The 19,685-nt window shown below is 38.5% G+C and overlaps 1 protein-coding gene across 1 annotated transcript in view; it reads right to left on the reverse strand.

Moving 5' to 3' along the window:
- furinb (furin (paired basic amino acid cleaving enzyme) b) overlaps nucleotides 1–19,685 on the reverse strand; it is a 168,986-nt gene that overhangs the window by 3,030 nt on the left and 146,271 nt on the right. The window contains exons 11-15 of the mRNA XM_038300063.1: nucleotides 14,091–14,194; nucleotides 8,527–8,644; nucleotides 7,449–7,628; nucleotides 7,133–7,260; nucleotides 6,434–6,562 (exon numbers count right to left, since the gene is read on the reverse strand). Coding sequence (XP_038155991.1) covers nucleotides 6,434–6,562; nucleotides 7,133–7,260; nucleotides 7,449–7,628; nucleotides 8,527–8,644; nucleotides 14,091–14,194 — 659 coding nt within the window. The remainder of the gene's footprint in view (nucleotides 1–6,433; nucleotides 6,563–7,132; nucleotides 7,261–7,448; nucleotides 7,629–8,526; nucleotides 8,645–14,090; nucleotides 14,195–19,685) is intronic.

Consider the following 19,685-nt stretch of genomic DNA (forward strand, 5'->3'; position numbering starts at 1 on the left):
CTGCCCCCTGAGGGAAGAACACTGCCTGCCATTGTTCAATCAACCCCAACCAACAGTGCACCTGTTACACAAACCAATCCTGTACGGGTCTGATTTTTCAAAACTGCCTCCACCCGCTCAACGTAGAGTTCAGAACTGAGATCCAACCCATTACCTGCAATTATCCCCATTTAAACCCAGCAGGAACCGCATGGACTTTACATAATAAAGTGTGACACAACACAACCGGTAATAATAACATAGTCAGTAAAGAACATTGTCTCACGCTCACATCCTGTGGAAAAAGAACATCCTCTACTATACCTTTAAGTGTTCATTTACTCATTATAAATGAACAATTATAAATGAATCTGTTATATATTTTAAGGTATTTATGTTGTTTACTATAAAGTTAATCAGCAATGATAGAATAATGATTAATTATTAAGACTTTTGTTTCCCAATTCTATTGGTAATTTTGCTCCTGTTGAGTTCTAGATTTTTGACAAAGTCAACTTTCATTTTGGTATAATACTAGAGCTGACTGGAAAGGTGAATTTTTCACTCTTGAGGTTGATTCTGAACATTTCTGAGATGGATTGATGAGGGAACATTAATGTAATTTAACAGAGATTCATCAGTGATGTAGAGCAGACTAAATGTGCTCCAGTGTTTACAGTTAATCGAATAAATTGAAACTCTTCCTTTGTTAGATGACAGGAAAGAAAATCAGCAATTGTACCTCTGTTAATCTTGAATAATGATTTGTTTTTATAAATTAAAATAAAATAAAACATACACAGCTAAAAACTGTATAAGCAACGACTTTCCATTTAATTTATCTTCCTACTCTGCTAAAGGTCACCCAAAGATTTTCATTTATGATGTTTTTTTTCTCATTTTATTTTCATTCTTTAAACCTATAACCATATAGTTTGTTCCCAGCAGTCTGTTTCAAAGAAAGTACAAATACAATCCAAAGTGATTATACTTTGAGAATTAATTGTTATGAGGCGTTATATAACGTTATATGACGTTATATAACAAAAATAATAGCAGAACTGAATGGAATAATGGAGCTAGACAGAACTGAACCAGATACATTATGAACAGCAACAATAACATGTTGAACAAATGTGCTGTTAAAACCACTTAATTATATCCAATAACAGATTTCTATGAAAACAGATGAAAGGCAAACCCAACAACACTTTTTTAAAGGTTTGCAAACAGGAGTTTATGTCCATTGTTATGTTACGTTTCACTGCTTTTACCTTCAAGCACATAAAATTCTTTCTCCACAATTTAATAGGCTGTCCGTTGGTCTTGGAAAGGTTACGGCCAGCCACAGACATGGCTGAGCACTACTGTGTTTACTGAACATTTCAGTTCAAGTATCTTCACTTGGAGGAAAAAACTAAACAAAAAAAAAAAAAAAAAAAAAACAACTTGCAAAGAAATATGGTTAATATTGTTTTATCCAGTATGAACACACCATAATTACAGAGGGTATACACTACATTTAAATATCTATTTTTTTTTCTTTGTTAGTATTTAGGCTGTTTTTTTTTCTATGTTATATCAAATCAATTATATATAACTCACTAATTTCTAAGCTCAGCTAAAAAAAAAAGAACATCAGTGGAATTAGCTTGTATTTTTTCTTGAATTTTTGTAAACTTATTTTTTTTTTAAATTTAACGATGTCTGAAGACTCATTTAAACCTCTAGCCTCTAATTGTTGTACTCTTTGAGAAAAAAAAAACAAAAAAAACAAGAACGTCATCTGTTTAAAACATCTGGTTTATAAGCTTACTGTGTACTTTTACTGTGTTTGATGATCATTACTTAAGTAAAATTAACTTCTGAGATAAGCTGTTCTTTTAATCTGCAATATTAAAGGATCACTGCATGAAAAACATCATCTTCAGAGCAAGTATATACATATATTTATATATATTAACATCCTAGCTATAAAAAAAAGACACTGAACACTGAGTTTCTGCCTTTCTGCTCTGCACAAAATTGGGGTGAGCAGGTTTCCTATGAAATCTTGGATTTTACTGAATCAGATTTTTGTTTTTCCTGCAGATTATAAAACACTATGAACATCTGGATACAAAAACTTTACCTAATTGTTCTGGATTTCCCACTAATTATAAGCAGTGGGATGTTGGAGTTGCTTCTGGTTTGTAGGCCATGTAAAAGCCTGTTTCACAACTTTAAGAGATTTTCAGAATCCTATACCTAAAAACACTCTAAACTACTTTAAATGTGGTTTAAAAAAAAAAACAAAAAACAAAAGCGTCCCTGCTTTATCTGCTAGGAAAACACCTAAGAACCACAGACTAATAAAAAGGAACAATTTAATCCAACTCAGATTAAATCTACATTTCAAAATGGAAAATGGAAAACAGTTTGTCCTTATCAAATCTAAAAAAAAGGGTCCAAGAAAATCATCTTTATATTTAATAATTTGGAGTAAAAACGCAATCATGAAACAAACATTTCTTAATTTGAAGTTTGGTTTTCTTATGCTAATTAAGACCTGGAGATTCCTATAATTTAGCTACAAACTGCTGAAGACAATGTTCTAAATTGGGACAAAAAGCAGAGCTAAAAACCAAACAGGTTTATCTACATTCAGCTCTGTGTAGAGCTGCTGCTCTAATGCCTCCAACCTGATCAGGTTTGGCATCTGCCAACTCTGGGTCCATATCGTGACTTGGTGTCACTCTTCAGATAAGGTGAAAACATTTCATGGAAGCAGCAGCAGAATGTGTTCCTGTGTGGCTGTGGGGGCCTCAGAGCTTTCTTTAGCCCGTTGTTGTGGTAATTTCCATCCTTACAGTTGACTGTAGGTGTGAAACATTTATGGGAGGCTTCTTTTTTAGTAGTTCTGGATTTAAGCTCATTTCCCCACATAAAAAAAAAAATAGAGAAAACTTTATCTGTCTTAATACAGAATGAGTTCAGTAATCTTCCCATGAGATTTGCTCATTTTATAAATCTAGATGTATATTTTTAGAATTTCTAGAAAAGTGTAATTATCTTCTTGCGGGGGATTATTTCTCTTGTCTCTTCGTTTTGTATATTTAACTTAATTTCTGACAGCCCTGGGTGTCATTTTTGGGAAGTAATTAGGAAACTGGGAGTCTGTAAATGAAAGGATTAACAGGGAAAGCAGATTTAATCTGAATGATTAAGTAGAAAGAGTCTGACTGACAAAAAGAGAGAAACGCTTTTGACCTTATGCGTCTCTGCTGAGACTGCTGACAGCACGCACCTCTTGCACTATTACGGTGTTATTTTCACCTGCTCCTTCCACGACGCCTACGCTTGTATGACATATGGCAACGTGCTAATTCATGGTGCTCAAATAAACACATGCCCATAGAGGGCTGTTAATGCCTCATCAGCATTCAGAACACTGGACTTCCAAACATCACCAAGTCCAACACATGAGGCCTGTTTCATAACAGCCATGTCCCAAAACAATAGCCAGGCAGTGCATTGCAAAGTACTGTATCACATCCTTCAAACCGTTTAGTTTAAACCTATAGTGTGAAAAAATTAGCTTGTATTCAGCTCCCCAGAGTCTATTTATCTCTGCAAAACAACCCTAAGCTTCGATCTCAGTGGAGGAAAGTGTCTCCAAGCATCAGTTTTCATCACCTACCTAGATGTATGCCTGGACTTTGATTAGGCCATTTTAAAAGATTTAGTTACTTCCATCTAAACTATTTTATTTAGTTTGATATAAAGTTCTGCTCAAACGTGAACTTCAAAACAGACCAAGTCTCTTCTTTAGCCGCCCCTAATAGCAGTGTTGTGCCTGAACGCGTTCATTGAATGAAAGTTCATGAACTCGTTCATATTTTGGGCGAACGTGAACTGAACGTACTGCATTATTGCCTGGTGAACGTTATTTTGAACTCGTTCATTCTGGTGTCTGTGAACGGCACGCTCTCTCAGTTCAACTCCGTTCAATAGGTTGCCAGATTTCTATAGAGCCCTCCAGGCGAAACCCCGGCTAAATCACACCGTAAACAGGCCTTAATATGTAGCAGGAAAAACACCCAATCTGGCAACACCAGCTACCAGCGTCGTAGCCTACAGCCGCGTGCGTCATCAAAACAAAATGCAGCGTGGAAGCCACAGCAGCATGGAGGCGACCGTGGAGGCGACAAAGCAGCAGTATGATCACTTAAAACAGATTTATGACCAGGTGGTCGGTGAGGATGATGGCAACAAGTTTGCCCGCCGGCTTTCAGTAACCTTAAATTCCTACCTCAGCCTGGTCCCCCAGTTTGTGTTAGTAAAATCTTCTTGAGCCGAGGTCTTCAACAGGTGATCCGCGACCCCTAGGGGGTCTACGGAGGTACTGCATGAGGGTCTGCATGGTTAGTTGATATTTTTATATTCCCCCCCTGCAATTTTTTCCCCCACTAATTGAAATGTCTTTAAATACTCATTAACATGAAATCAACACACTGTAGTAAACAGATAAATGGAGACAAAAGATGTCTTTCAGTCATTAATGCTCACATTCAGCGACACACAGGAGCTCTTTCAAGCTGGGCACCGTTTCCTTCACAACAACCAGGAATCAGAATCAGAAAAACTTTAATAATCCCAGGGAGAAATTAATTTCTTTACATTACTCCATCTGTAATAGAGTGACTATAGGACACAATTTCATACAATATATATAGTTAGGGGGTCCCTGCTCCATCTCACCATCAGTTTGGGGGTCCTTGGTCTGGAAAACATAGAAGACCCCTGTTCTTGAGGGTTTTACTATCCATGTAACTTGTTTGTTAAACCTGCCTGGTATAATTTTCCAGGATTCCAGGATTCCTTTTTAGTATGTATTGAAATGGAATTTCAAATGGAAAAAATTATTAAAATAAAAAAAAAACATTTGCACCTTAAAGACTACTTTCCTATTTTTCTTTTAATAATTACTCATTAAAAAGACCATTCAAGCAGCACATTTTTCCTGATGTTTTTGAGAATATACTGTAGGGGTGAAAGCTGCAGCTGCTACTAGTGTGAAGTGAATGGACAGCAACAAAGCATTAAAGCAACAATGGGGAAATCTGTCCCCTCAATGCTAATGTAAACCCTGGTTGGATAAGGATTCAAAACTGGATATGAAGATGAAATCTGACGCACAGTTTCAGAGTTACAACTGATAAAATAATTGCTGTCTGTGGTTCTACAGTAGGCTATGATGTAATTGAGCAACATATGAAAAAAAAAAAAAAAAGAACTATGAACTAGTTCATTTTTTGGTTTTGAATTATGAACTACGAACTGAACTAGTTCATTTTAAAATGTGTGAACTGAACTTTGAACTGGTTCACGTAGAAAGAGAACTTTCCCAACACTGCCTAATAGCTTTTCTTCCAATATGGACTCCTGTTAATGTATTAAATCCTTTCCACAGCTAGAGGGGATCACATTTTCAAGGTGATGTCCAAACTATGTTTTTTTAGCCACAAATAGGGTAAAAAACTCAACTCAGTCTCCTCTGACCCTAATGCTGTGTCACCTACACTGTACATGGATTTTGAAAAACTGCAGACATATTTTGTAAAGATAATCGAACTGGCTGGAAATAGTATCAGGATACAAACTTTTCATATTCAGCAATGTCAATGTTTATCAGGTCATCCCTACTACCAACCTCGATTAGCTCGGGGCTGAGAGGTTAAGAGACAAAATCCGTTCGTTGGCCTACATCCCTCAGAATGCTGTATTCTGGAGGAGATGTTTATTGAAATTTTAGAACAGTCTACTGGACCCAATTTCTATTGATATTGATTTGTTGCCTATTATGATGAATATTGTTGTGGCTCTAATTCAATTCAGTTTATCGACAGCACCAATTCACAATACAATTTATGGCACTTTAAAGAGACAATTAAATCAGATCCGACTGACAGACAGATTCCTATACCTGTCAGATTGGCCTCTTGGGTGCTCCTATGATTATCTCTGTACTTGCATAGCAGGTCTGCTTAGACCCAAGTTGCATCCCAACAAGTTTTTATTTTGCCTAAATATTGTTAGAACCATAGTTGCCCAAAGCTTACATTTCTCTCTAAATGAATCCCTGGCCTTCCTGTTGCCTTTGTTGGTCTTCAGGATGCTGTTAGCACACACCAAGAACCTGAGTCCTTTACTAAGCAGCAGGATATACAGTAGGAATACATTATATATAGGTGTTTTTTATTCACTTGCTGATATTTGCAAGATACTGTATGTATTTCATTGAACATTTATCAATCTGCATCAACAAAGGGTGTCATCTTCATATGTATACCTCTCAGATTTTTCTCTCTGAAAAAACTTTGACAGCCACACATTTGTCACAAGAAGGTATGAATATTTTTGCAACAACATTTAATCCAGTTGAATTTTTTCCAGGAAGGCAGAATGTTCTCACCAATACAGATCTGCTGGGCATCGAATGTTTTGCAGCTGTTGTTGGATGGTCGGGGGAAGTCGGGGGACGAGGGGTTAACAACGCTGGGTCCGGTGCCCCACAGGGTGAGAGTGAACTGACTCAACACACCTGAGAGGGAAACAAAGAAGGGAAGAGTTCAAAAGGAGATGGAGGTAAATATCAAGTTAGCAGTTCTCAGTGGGAGAACAGAATGAACTGGCTGAGGAGAAGATGTGGGGGCGTAAGCAGAGGTAGCAGCTAAAGTGAGGGGGGCCAAACAACTCAGGAGGTGGATCGACATCTGCAGAGGAAGAGAAAGTGCTCCTATTTCATTTGTCTCAACAGCTCTGAGTAAACAGAGCCACGGGATAAATTCAGAGGTGTTAACATCACAAACATAAGCTGGTTTCTGAGCTAAAAACATCAGACCAAAGGCTAGAAACCAAAACCCTGCTCAGCAGTTTAGATCATAAAAGCTGTTTTTTGTAGAGACCGTCGACTTTTGATACGGACAGGCTTCTGAGAGCCTGTCTCTCTTCTGGGCAGCAAACAAATAAAAAAATTACAAACTGTGTCATTAGAGAAGGAAGAAAAGAGGAACTGAAAAGGGTATTTTTAATGAAGCGTGAAAACATGCAGCAAGTCCGATGTTGGAGAGGGGGCAGCTGACCAAACGGCTAATGATGATGAGTGGTTTACCATAGTCACGTTCATTAGCTGCAACGTTCTCAATTTCCAGGGACCACTCTCCTTGTGGGTCCTCATCCCAAGAGTGGGTGGTCATAAAGGCCCAGTCATTGAATCCCTCTGAAGAATAGTCATTGGGCCTTAACAGAAAACAAGTGATATAGAGTATTTGTTATTTCTTTCTGTGTGTTTTGCTGTGAGAGAACACAGGTGGGGTTCCCTGAGAATGACCAGAATAGAAGTGCATGCACATACATTGGGTGTGTGGCACAGAATAGAGGCCCTACGTCATGCATTGGCTTCTGAAGAGCCGCGTTTAACTGTGTACCTCGGAAACAGCAGGGTGGAACGTGTGCCCAGAGGGCTGATGAGATGAATGGCCAATTTTCCTCGCTGGTTGTGGGAAAGAGTGAGGCGAGCTTGAGCGTGCTCTAGAGATCGGACATACTCTGGTCGTCCCCAGCAGGCATCCACCCTCTTGGTGAACACAAGCTTGTTTCCAATGTCTCTGCAGGGTGGGGGAGCGGATGGGAGAGTGGTTAATGTTGTGTGGTGGCAGAAAACGGACACAGGCGATCACACTGTGCTAAGAATCTAAACATCCCCAGGAAAGAAAGACCCTGAGAGGGATAAGGAGACAGAGAGTGGATTGCATAAGTACAATCCCTCTGAGCTTCACTTTTCTATCTTTATACAGATTGTGCATTGACTTCAACTCATTTTCTACAACTTAACCCCAACCCACTGCTGGACTGGGACCATTAAATGGCCCTGGCATTTTTGGTCATGGCAACCCACCATGATTATCATTACATTATGGCACCATAACTTATCATATCAACTGATTTCTTATTTTCAAAAATTGCATGACCAAAAAGACAGAAATATCAAGCTGCAAGAATGTCTAATTCTGGCAATTTAAAGACTAAAATGAAAAAAACAAAACAAAAGTACCATTAATGCACAAGACAACATTTTTATAAATAATTTATTTCCAATAAAACTTGAAGCCAATATTTTCAGCAGGTAATCCTCATTTCTTAGTGTATATTGACCTGATCTCTAAGCAGATCAGTAGGTAGGAAGTAAAATTAAAACATCAAAGCTTGTGCTCAAACAGGAAGTCTCACTTTAACCTAAATATGTGGGTGTATATCTTTCTAACACTACATCGTAATATTAAAAGCAATAGTTAAAATAACCCTGTTAGTTGGAAACAAAATATACTGACTGCATTATTTGAACAGAAAGCCTCTTCAGAACCTACCGTTGCATTAAAAAAAAACTGCACTTTGCATTATGGAGCTCTGGCCCTATAAGTTAAAGTGGCTCCTCAGAACAAAAGCTAGAGCATGCACACACATACCCGCCCCCACAGCCGCAGAGTTTAAAATCACTCTTCTAACCTTGGTTCTGTGAGCATGGTGATAACACACTGGTGCTGAGGTCCCACTGACGTCCAGTTGTTTGCCAAACTCACCATAGCACCTGCATCTAGCAGACCATAGCCGTAAGAATGACTCACTGAGGAGAAAAAAACAAACAAACAAAAAGCACCAGAGTTATGTGGGGATGATGGCATTTTGACAAAACCAGAAAAAAATTCTTCTCAGTAACACAATAGGTGAGCCTTAACCTCAGACGAATCTCTCTAAAATCTTTTCTTAAAAAAACCAAGTGATGTTAAACAGCACAATCCAGCTACTTTCCCTTTCTGCAGCCTCCAATAATATAATTATTTCATGTTCCTTTTAAAATCATAATAAATTCAAAGGTCTTCCAGGAGACATCCTAACATTTCCCTTTCATCTCAGCTCCCTAAAGGGTGCATGCATCTAAATGACAGCCTCTGGTAGGAGAATAACAGGCAAAGTAAACAAACATATCACCTCGCTCTAAAGACATGGCCAGACAGCTGATCGTCGGCATCACAACACAATGTGGAAAGGCATATGAAGGAGCACTAAGTGAACAGGCTGGAGCAGAGCATTAAATCTACCATTGAGGCTGGCATACTGTAAGAAGTCGACTGTTCTGAGATGAAAGCACCTTTGGAGCCTCTTTCCTCACATATCCTGAAGAGGGCTTCTCTGTACATTTAGAAAGGAGCAGATTTGATGGGGAAATAATTCAATGCTTTAGATTATTGATCATCAGAAGGTTTAAGCAGCTCTAGAAGCTGGTAGTTATGCACTTTGCAGGTCTGGTCCCTAAAGGTGAGTGCTAGTACAGCAATAGCCAATAACTGCTGCTCATCAATGTGGATGAGGTCATTCACAAAATAAACAAATATAGTTTATTTAAAGAGACCGCTGGGAGAATGGGCCTCCTCTGTTATGAGCATGAGAGATCATCCGTCCATTATTGTCACGCTTATCCCAGCTGGGGTTGGGAGGTGTGCTGGTGCCTATCTGCAGCTTTCAACTGGAGAGAAGCTGGGTACATCCTGGAGAGACTGCCAGGCCATCCAGGGCAACACAGAGACAAACAGGAGAAACAACCATTCATGCACACTCACAAGGAGAATTTTTTAGAGAAACCAATTAACCTAACCGTCATGCCTTTGGACTGTGGGAGGGGGCCGGGGTACCCGGAGAGAACCCAGGCATGCAGAGGGAGAACATGCAAACTCCATGCAGAAAGACCTCGGGCCGCAAATGGAACTTGGAACCGTCTTGCTGCAAGGCTGCAGTACTACCCACTGCTCCACTGAGCAGCCATGAGAGATCACCTCACGTATTGTTGCACAATTTCATCCAAACGATTCACCACAATTTTGGAGCAATTTTCTTTTGGAAATCTGAGATCAAAGTTTTGCCATAACCTTCAATGCAATGTTAAATTATAAAACCAAATTCAAGCATTAAAAGTCTTATCTTGAATATGATTTGTGCTGGTTTTGCAGTGACAGCACCATACCTATGTCGGCCATTGCTCCTCATTATACTAACAATTGAATAGTCAGATTTGAGGCAGAATGGCCAAAAGCTAAACCAATTTAAAGATGGGGTTGCCTGACAGGACAAGGACCCAAAAGAAAGAAACAAAGAGAAAATGTAATACTAACTAAAGACAGCAAACAACCCCGTCTGTCATCTCTCTTGGTGTATATGATCTACTGGCCTATAATGAGTCTCATTTTGTGAATATCGACTGAGGTGAAACTCTTTGGTTACAAAGCAAAACCCGCCGACAGTACAGGTGGCAAACTGTGAAAGTAAAGGGTTACAGCGACTGGTTAAAAGGCTTCAAGCCTCAAGTGACGTCTGCAAGACTAACAAGTGTGCTCTGTGCAACGTTTGATTGCTCTAACGGCATTTATAGGCTTGAAAGGTAGCGGAAAACACAAGATTGCAAGGCTACAGCGAGTCCATCTGAAGACATGGAAAATAAGAAGAAATGTGGTTGTAAACCACAGTTCAGTCTACACAATTTCCCTGCAGAAAAGAAAGATCCAGAGAGATGGCGAAGATAGACTAAAACTAAGTTTCTTGCACACATTTATTTTTTTTAGATTCAATATCGTGAAACCATTGAGAATTACAACATGATCGATGTGCTGCTTTCAAACATCTGGCTGCAGCATCTCATGTAAAAACTCAACAAGACTACGAATGGTCTGAGGCTCTTGATGTAGAGCCAGAGATTGCTTTCTAGGGCTGATAATACTGATAACTTTTCATAATATTCATTTCAACATTAAATGACAGGCGCTTGACACTGTTTTTTTTTTTTTTTAACCTGAACTAAGGAGGTTATGTTTTTAGGAGAGTTTGTGTTTTTGTTTGTCTGTGCAAAGGATAACTTGAAAAGTTATGGATGGATTTACCAAAGGGAAGTTAGTAAGTAAGTAAAAGCAAACATGCATGGCAAGCTTTCGGGTAATATAAAACACCATAGGCCATACAACAGCATTTGTATGGCATTTGGCCCAACAAAACATTTTAAAGCAAGACAAATATCCCATTTATAAAAAAATGCTATTTCTACCTTTCTTTTAAAAGGAACCAGAGAGTCAACAAATCTGCTGCGTAAAAAGAGAGAGACCCAGACTGGAGGGTCACTGAATAAAAGGATTTGTCTCATTTTGATTTCAGCTTTGCTCTGGACACCAGCTGACCAGTCGGAGAGAAGCTGTGCAGAGCAAATGGGTAGATGAACACAAAGCAATTCTGGAAGAAACCTTGTTAGAAACTGCAAAGGACTTGGAACAAAAGAAAGTCTCATCTTCCAAAGCAATAAAAACCAACAAAACACAGCAAGAGCTACAATAGACTAAATAAGTTTAGTTTAAAACATATTTCAGAGTTACAGGTGCTGGTCATAAAATTAGAATATCATGAAAAAGTAGATTGATTTCAGTAATTCCATTTAAAAAGTGAAACTTGTATATTATATTCATACATTACATACAAACTCATATATTTCAGATGTTTATTTTGTTTAATTTTGATGATTACAAATGACAACAAATGAAAATCTCAAATTCATCATATCAGAAAATTAGAATATTACTGAAGACCAATAAAAACAAAGGATTTATAGAAATGTTGGCCAACTGAAAAGTATGAACATGAAAAGTATGAGCATGTACAGCACTCAGTATTTAGTTGGGCCTCCTTTGGCCTGTATTACTGCAGCAATGCGGCGTGGCATGGAGTCGATCAGTCTGTGGCACTGCTCAGGTGTTATGATAGCCCAGGTTGCTCTAATAGTGGCTTTTAGCTCTTCTGAATTGTTGGGTCTGGTGTATTGCATCTTCTTCTTCACAATACCCCATAGATTTTCTATGGGGTTAAGGTCAGGAGAGTTTGCTGGCCAATTAAGAACAGGGATACCATGGTCCTTCAACCAGGTACTGGTAGCTTTGGCACTGTGTGCAGGTGCCAAGTCCTGTTGGAAAATGAAATCTGCATCTCCAAAAAGTTGGTCAGCTGCAGGAAGCATGAAGTGCTCTAAAACTTCCTGGTATGTGGCTGCGTTGACCCTGGACCTCAGAAAACACAATGGACCAACACCAGCAGATGACATGGCACCCCAAACCATCACTGACTGTGGAAACTTTACACTGGACTTCAAGCAACGTGGATGAAGTGCCTATCTTCTTTTCCTCCAGACTCTGGGACCTTGATTTCCAAAGGAAATACAAAATTTACTTTCATCAGAGAACATGACTTTGGACCACTCACCAGCAGTCCAGTCCTGTTTCTCTTTAGCCCAGGCAAGACGCTTCTGACGCTGTCTGTGGTTCAAGAGTGGCTTGACACAAGGAATGCGACAGCAGAAACCCATGTCTTTCATACGTCTGTGTGTGGTGGTTCTTGAAGCACTCACTCCAGCTGCAGTCCACTCTTTGTGAATCTCCCCCACATTTTTGAATGGGTTTTGTTTCACAATCCTCTCCAGGGTGCGGTTATCTCTCTTGCTTGTACACTTTTTTCGACCACATCTTTTCCTTCCCTTCGCCTCTCTATTAATGTGCTTGGACACTGAGCTCTGTGAACAGCCAGCCTCTTTAGCGATGACCTTTTGTGTCTTGCCCTCCTTGTGCAAGGTGTCGATGGTCGTCTTTTGGACAACTGTCAAGTCAGCAGTCTTCCCCATGATTGTGTAGCCTATAGAACTAGACTGAAAGACCATTTAAAGGCTTTTGCAGGTGGTTTGAGTTAATTAGCTGATTAGAGTGTGGCACCAGGGGCCATCAATTTTGAACCTTTTCACAATATTCTAATTTTCTGATATGATGAATTTGAGATTTTCATTTGTTGTCATTTGTAATCATCAAAATTAAACAAAATAAACATCTGAAATATATGAGTTTGTATGTAATGTATGAATATAATATACAAGTTTCACTTTTTAAATGGAATTACTGAAATCAATCTACTTTTTCATGATATTCTAATTTTATGACCAGCACCTGTAGAATGAACCCCTGAAAGCCCAGACTTGAATTTAATCATTCAGTCAGTAATAAAAACTTTATTTTAGTTAAAAAACAAACAAAAACAAAACAATAAAAAAGCTATGCATGCTTTTCCTGTAGCGTTGCATTTCCTACTTTAACATTAAATCAATAATATTTATGTCTGTAGTGTGATTCAAAATAATGAAAATAAAATGAGAACATATTAGTTGTTTGAATTTATATAGCAAGTTTCTACAAGTTTCTACTGACCACTAACAGTACTTTACGTTATTCCCTTTAATTGCTCACTGACATTTTACAGCAGGAGGCTAAATCACACCTACAACTTTAACCCCCACTGACCCAGAGCCACCCCTAAACACAAACAATGCTACATAGATTCACTCTAAAAGTTCTGTAAAACTTTAGGCTTTAAGGACAGAATGCTTTCTTTTTGTTTTGTTTGTGCACAAAGCTAAAAGAAAGGAGCATTTTCAAAAAAAGCAAGTGCTGATTCAGCAGTTATCTTGGTCTTTTAATGTTAGAAATAACTCTATATATTGCCATTCTAGTGATGATGGGTATTATATTCACATATAATGTTAAAAATCATTGCTGAAAAAATAAAAGCTTAGGAAATTCAGAGGGATATTTGGTGCCTTTGTGTTGCCAAGGGACATAGCGCATTTGAAGGATTTTGGATCGAAAGGCCAAATTTCTGATTTCTAAAACCCTGCCTGCACCTCCTGAGCCACAGCTGCTGGTTATTTGTAAAATACTGCATAAAAAGAAGAAAAAAAAAACCTACAACATCTGCTATTAAAATCTGAGATGGTCTATAATGACTGCAGTACTCTGACTCTGCAAGAAGAGATTGCAGAATTAATTCAACTATCTTTTTTTAAGATAGTGACAAACAATTAAGAACTTTTTGGGACACAGAATGGATTTGTAAAAAAACAGAACAAGAACACACCCACACACGACAGTGAGGGACAAACATAACCCCCAACTATAAGATAAAATCTGTGCTTTATTTAGACTAATAAAGATAATCAGTACCAATGCGTCCCACTCCATTGGTCTTCCAGTCTCCGGTGATAAGATGCCCCGGCAGGGATGTCCTCACCACGAGGTGCTGCATGTCCCTCCAGGTTAGGTTCATGCTGAAACACACAAAGCCAGAGGGCAATTTAACTGTATTGACTTTCTGTCATGTAACAGATGAAGGTAATAATTTCAACATTATGCACATTATGAGGGAAGTCAGGTTTTGCTGACCTCAACAGCACAATAATGCAGCAGAGGAAATGTAAGGAGCTGAGGGACATGGAAAAGGTCAGGGGACAGCAGACACACCTGAAATATAATCAATCTCAGCTCCTGCAGCGAGGACGAATGGACACTTTTGAAATAACACACTGAGACATCAAGGAGACTGGGGGATATATGACAAAGCATCTTAACTAAGCAGCTACAGTGTTTTTCAGTACTGATCATAACCTGTTGAATGTTTCCATACTCTATGTCTTATTTGGACATTTGTGTGGACGACTGAGACAACACAGAGTATAACTGTTAAGTGGAAAGAAAGGAAATGTTTCATTTAAGTGCTTGTGTAAATTCTCAGTCACCCGGATCATGGCAACCAGAAAACAGGTTTAAACTAGGGTTGTCACGATACTAAACTTTTCAACTCGATACCGATACTAAGGAAAAATACTCGATACCATTTTCGATACCTCAAGACTAAAAACTCCAAATTTAAAAAGAAATATTTTGATTAATAATTAAAATACAATAAATAAACACAATAAACAATAAGCACAATATTTTGAGGTTGTATGCTGTGCACAATATTAACCAAGCTTGATAAAAAACTTATTAAATTAAAATTAAGTTTTCCTTACTTAGCTTTGCTTTGCACACATAACAATGACACTAGCCAAACCAGTTAAGAAACAAAAATAATTCTCAGCAGCTGCACCTGTTACAAAAAAAGTCTGAAACTAAAAGGTGCACAGAATTATTCAATCACACAGTGTTCTGAAAGTGCATTTTCCTCTATTCTGCACTTTAGATGAATGACTGTTTAGGTGCCACTGGTGGTGGCACTGTATCGATACTTTTGAAAATGAGTATTGTATCCGGATACACCGTTTCAGTATCGATACTTTTTTGAGTATCGATACTTTTGACAACCCTAGTTTAAACCAGAGGCAAAAGGACTTTTGATCAGTTTTCACCTATCAAAGAATCTTTGCCAGTTGTCAAAGACCCACCTGTTCCTCTTCTGGGTTCTTTACTGTGTTTTGGGTTATGTGCTCGGCTATTACATTATGATGGGAGTGCTTATTTAATTACTTTGTAATCATTTCAAGGAGTGAACTATAGCTGCTTGGAAGCTGAAATCTCAACCCTCCCCCTCTGTTCAGTGTTGACATTTCCTTTTTAACAAAGATGGCTTCCTTTACACCTCTTTCAAACCATCTCCCCTCTCTATCAAAAATCAGAATGGTTTGGGCATCAAAGGCTTGTCTTTTGGTCTTGAGTTGACAGTCTACAGCTGAAGCTTGCCTATAGTGACTGGCTGCTCCTATGCTGTTTGTGTTCTTTATAATATCATCAGCCCTGTAAGTTGCGGTGATAGAAAGTTTATGTACCTTAAACAGAGGGGGAGGACTCAGGTTTCAGGTCTCAAACACCTAAAACGAAACAGAGTTGATTCCTTCCAAATATGACCTCCATCCTCACTGCCATGCAGGTGGTCAAACATCGCCCCTGTTAAGCCAGGCCAACAACAACCCTAACAACTCCCCTTTTTCAGAGGCATGGATCAGTTTCAGGTTAATTTGCAGGCCAAAAACGGACCTGTTTTCGGTTCAGTTTGCATGTTTTCTAAGCCATAACAAAGCTTAAAGTCTGGAACTCAACGCTAATCCGGACATTTTGAATTGAGAAAGCTGTCTGGATGGGAAGCTAAATGTCTTCAAACTTAGAAAACAAACTCCAGGGGTTTGTTTTTAACTTTGTTTGGAATGACTGAACTGAATGACTGAGAATCTTCACCATGTACCAGTGGATAATGCAAGTCAAAATTCCGGTATTGGTTTGTATGTGTAGGTTTCTGGTAAACTTCAGTATTAAGCGGTAGTCGAGTTGTAAAAACAAAAGTTGTTTTTGTGGAAGTATACATAGTCTAACTAATATATTCTATTAAACTAAAGCAGTATCACTAACACTGCCCCTACATAGATAAGGATCAATTTCCAACTGGGATCAGCTTCATAGTCATGGTAGGACACTTCTTATATTTTACTTTGGATAATCTTTTGGCAATTAATCTATTAAGATTTGGAACAAAATCTCATAAAACACCTTTCAAATATTAATTTAGTGTATTTATTTTATAAAGTAGACTATCAAAAAATCAGTATTGCTTCTATTGGCTAATTTAATGTAAGCTAGACTACTTGCTGGCAATGAATTAGTTAAAACTTTTCTAACAGGTCCATCGAACTAAGCTATTTACCACTGATTGGACGACAGGCTTTATCTAGCACCTTATAGTGCATTTTAGGACAGCCAATAGCGGCCTTTCTTGCTGGGGAGTTGGAAACACTGGTGAAGGGATTAGAGGAGCAGAGTAAAAAAGCTATTGAAAAAAAATTCAAGATTTTGTCAAAAAAAGTGTTTAAATATATGAAAGAAACTTCTCATTAAATTGAAATGGATCTTAGAGTTCAAAAAGTTGGTGTTCTCCACACATCCCATACTGCTGAGTTCTTTCTATATTGTGGCATTTTGTCAAAAAGAGCCAGCTACATTGCAGCCATGCAAAATTATGTATATAATAAAAATATAATATTTCATAATTGGGATATAAAAAATATATGGTTTTGACTAATTCAAAGTAACTGAAATTGTGATTATAATTCTGGATGTGTGACACTTTAAATGATGAATCAGATGACGTCATTTGAGGTATCTCAAAATGCATTTTGACTCCCAAAAATGTGATTAAAGATATCACACTGTTGTTATCCACTGCACTGTTTACACTTTGAGCACTGCTGCACTTTTTGTATAACTCGTGTTTAACAATCCGGAAATGTATTCCATCTCATTTGAAATATCAATGCAATGTTCATAAGCTGTATGCAACGCAATTTCGTTCTGTATGCACTCATTTTAATTTATTTGTCATTTTGCATACAAAATGACAAATAAAGAAGTCTAAGTCTAAGTCTGTCTTTGCCTAGGGTCCAAATTTCCTAAATCCACCCCTGCTTCGATTATCTCCTCTGGGTTTTATCTGTTGGGCCTAGAATTACCTCTCCTGTCGCGGGGGCGCGCATTGCCCTAAACTCAAACCCATTGATGAGAAAACGGATTGAAATATAAACGAAAAGGGAACGTTTAAACATATTCCCAATGTTTTCATATTTCTTATAAATGGATGCCTTAAAATTGCTAGTTTTGGTGGACAGATAAATTCAAATTAATAGGATTTTACTCTTATGGAGACATGTTTCAGTCAATGTCCTGCAGTCAGTGTGCGATGAATAAATTCTCTGCTCAGTGGATGCCATGCCAGTTCTCGATTTTGCTATCAACACCATTCTAGATCATTTCTGACACTTTATTTGTTAAACTTAGAACCTGAAACCTGCCTTCCCCTCCTTATTTTCACATTTATTGTCCCAGACTTATGAAATTCATACCACAATCACAGAGTACGGGTATGATTATTCAGAGAAACTTGCATAATTGTAAGAATATTATTTCTCAAACTAAGCAGGGGAGGAGGATCTCGGCAACTTAGAACCTGGAACCTGCCTAAGATTCCCTCCCCTCCTTATTTTCACATTCCCTCAAATTGCATTGTCTTTGCTGCTTGGCCGTGATGCTGTTCAGAACAGCGCAGGATGTGTGCTACTCCTAAGCACACAGCCCGCCAAATGTTGAAAGGGCGATATTATTGCCATTACTGTTAATATTTAATAGAAATTTACATATTCAGTGATAAAATGTCACAGGGGATGGTATGGGGGGATGAATATTTAAGAAGGGGCATGATTTTTAAGATTCTTTTAAGAAGGGGGAGCCATCCCCCCTCATCTCCCTCAACTCGAGGACTGGTTTTAAGACTCCCATTGTCCTCGATGTGCAGAGCACAGTTCAGAAAGAGCAACATGTTGTTCCTGGCATCATCTCTAGTATCTTGATGTTTCTGTCCACTGAGTTGATCCAAGTGTCATCCACATATCTGAAGCAGTGAGATGGTTGTGTTACCTTGTGTGTGCTGAGTGCTCTGCTCTCCACCTCTTCCATGTTGATATAGTCCAATAAAAGTGATGCTAAGGAGCCCATAGTGCACCCATGTCTCTTTCAGAAAAAGTTTTTAGTGTATTTGAAATATGTGCAGAAGTCCAACAGGTCACAAATCTGGACAGGTGTTAAAGTAGTCTTGTCCTTTAGCTGGGTCTTGACTGTGGTCACTGCTTTTTTCCCCATTCTTTTATCATATCAGCGATCATACAATCAAATGAAAGCACATCATTTTTTCCGATTCTAAAGGGGAAAATGTGAAAAGCTTTATGAAGTATGGATATAAATGCAGTGAAACTGATATGGCAAAATACAAGAGTTACATTTTTCTGTGTAGCTTATTGAGCTGAAAGGTCAAGTAACACCATAAAAAAGATAAAAAGTTGAATGGCATTAATTCTTCTTTGAGAAGCAAGTTTAAAATGAGGTCTGGGACTAAGGGCCAAGATCACCTTCTACAAAACACCGCTATCATAAAATACATTTTTTCTCTCTCATTTAGATGTAATGAAGAAACCTCGATTAGAGAAGCTTGTAAAGCTCCAATAAAGAGAAACTCTTCAGAAAGCTTGAATAACAAAACTATGAATCACCATGCTTACTAAGCTCAGCACCACAGTTGACTGAAATAGAAGCAGAATTTCACCGAAGCACATCACCACCCTCCATCCACATCAGCATACCTGCCTCACATCCTCTCTTGTGTTATTAATGGGCATCAACCAAGAAGAGGGAGAGGGATAATGATAAAAAAATAATAAAACAACAGAAAGTCAAAACCTCCCTGCCCATTAAATGATCCCATCTGTAGAAGTTTCAGTTCTGGATCCAGTCTGATAAAGCAGCTATGCTGTAATTACTGCAGCCTGTCATAAGGAGTTGACTGCTGGAATGCACCAAATACCACCTGATAACTGATAGTCAGTGCAGTGAAAACACGAACTCTGTCAGTTGCTGCCCATCTCTCATGATATATCACAGCTGACAGCACTGAGATAAGCCAGGGAGGCTGAAGAGGCTTACCTGTGCTGTAAAGCTGTGCTGGATTGGATTCGACACCTGTCATCACTAACTCAGACATGGGGGAAATTATGCAAAGTGGAGAGCAGCACAATGATAACCCAAACTCAACACATGCAAGATACAAGTGCAGATAATGCACTTTGTAGAGAACACGTTAGATGGCTCAGGGAAGCTTGGGACACCTGCACTCCTATGTGAGCGATAATGAGAGAGATTCTAAGGAATAAAAATCTTCACAAGCAGCCCTACAGGTATTTGAATGTCTGTGTGGGCTGAAGCTGCTGCTTTATCACGTTCATTAAG

This window comes from Cyprinodon tularosa, unplaced genomic scaffold (assembly GCF_016077235.1).
Source record: "Cyprinodon tularosa strain WSP-4 unplaced genomic scaffold, ASM1607723v1 ctg44, whole genome shotgun sequence".
Taxonomy (NCBI): Eukaryota; Metazoa; Chordata; class Actinopteri; order Cyprinodontiformes; family Cyprinodontidae; genus Cyprinodon; species Cyprinodon tularosa.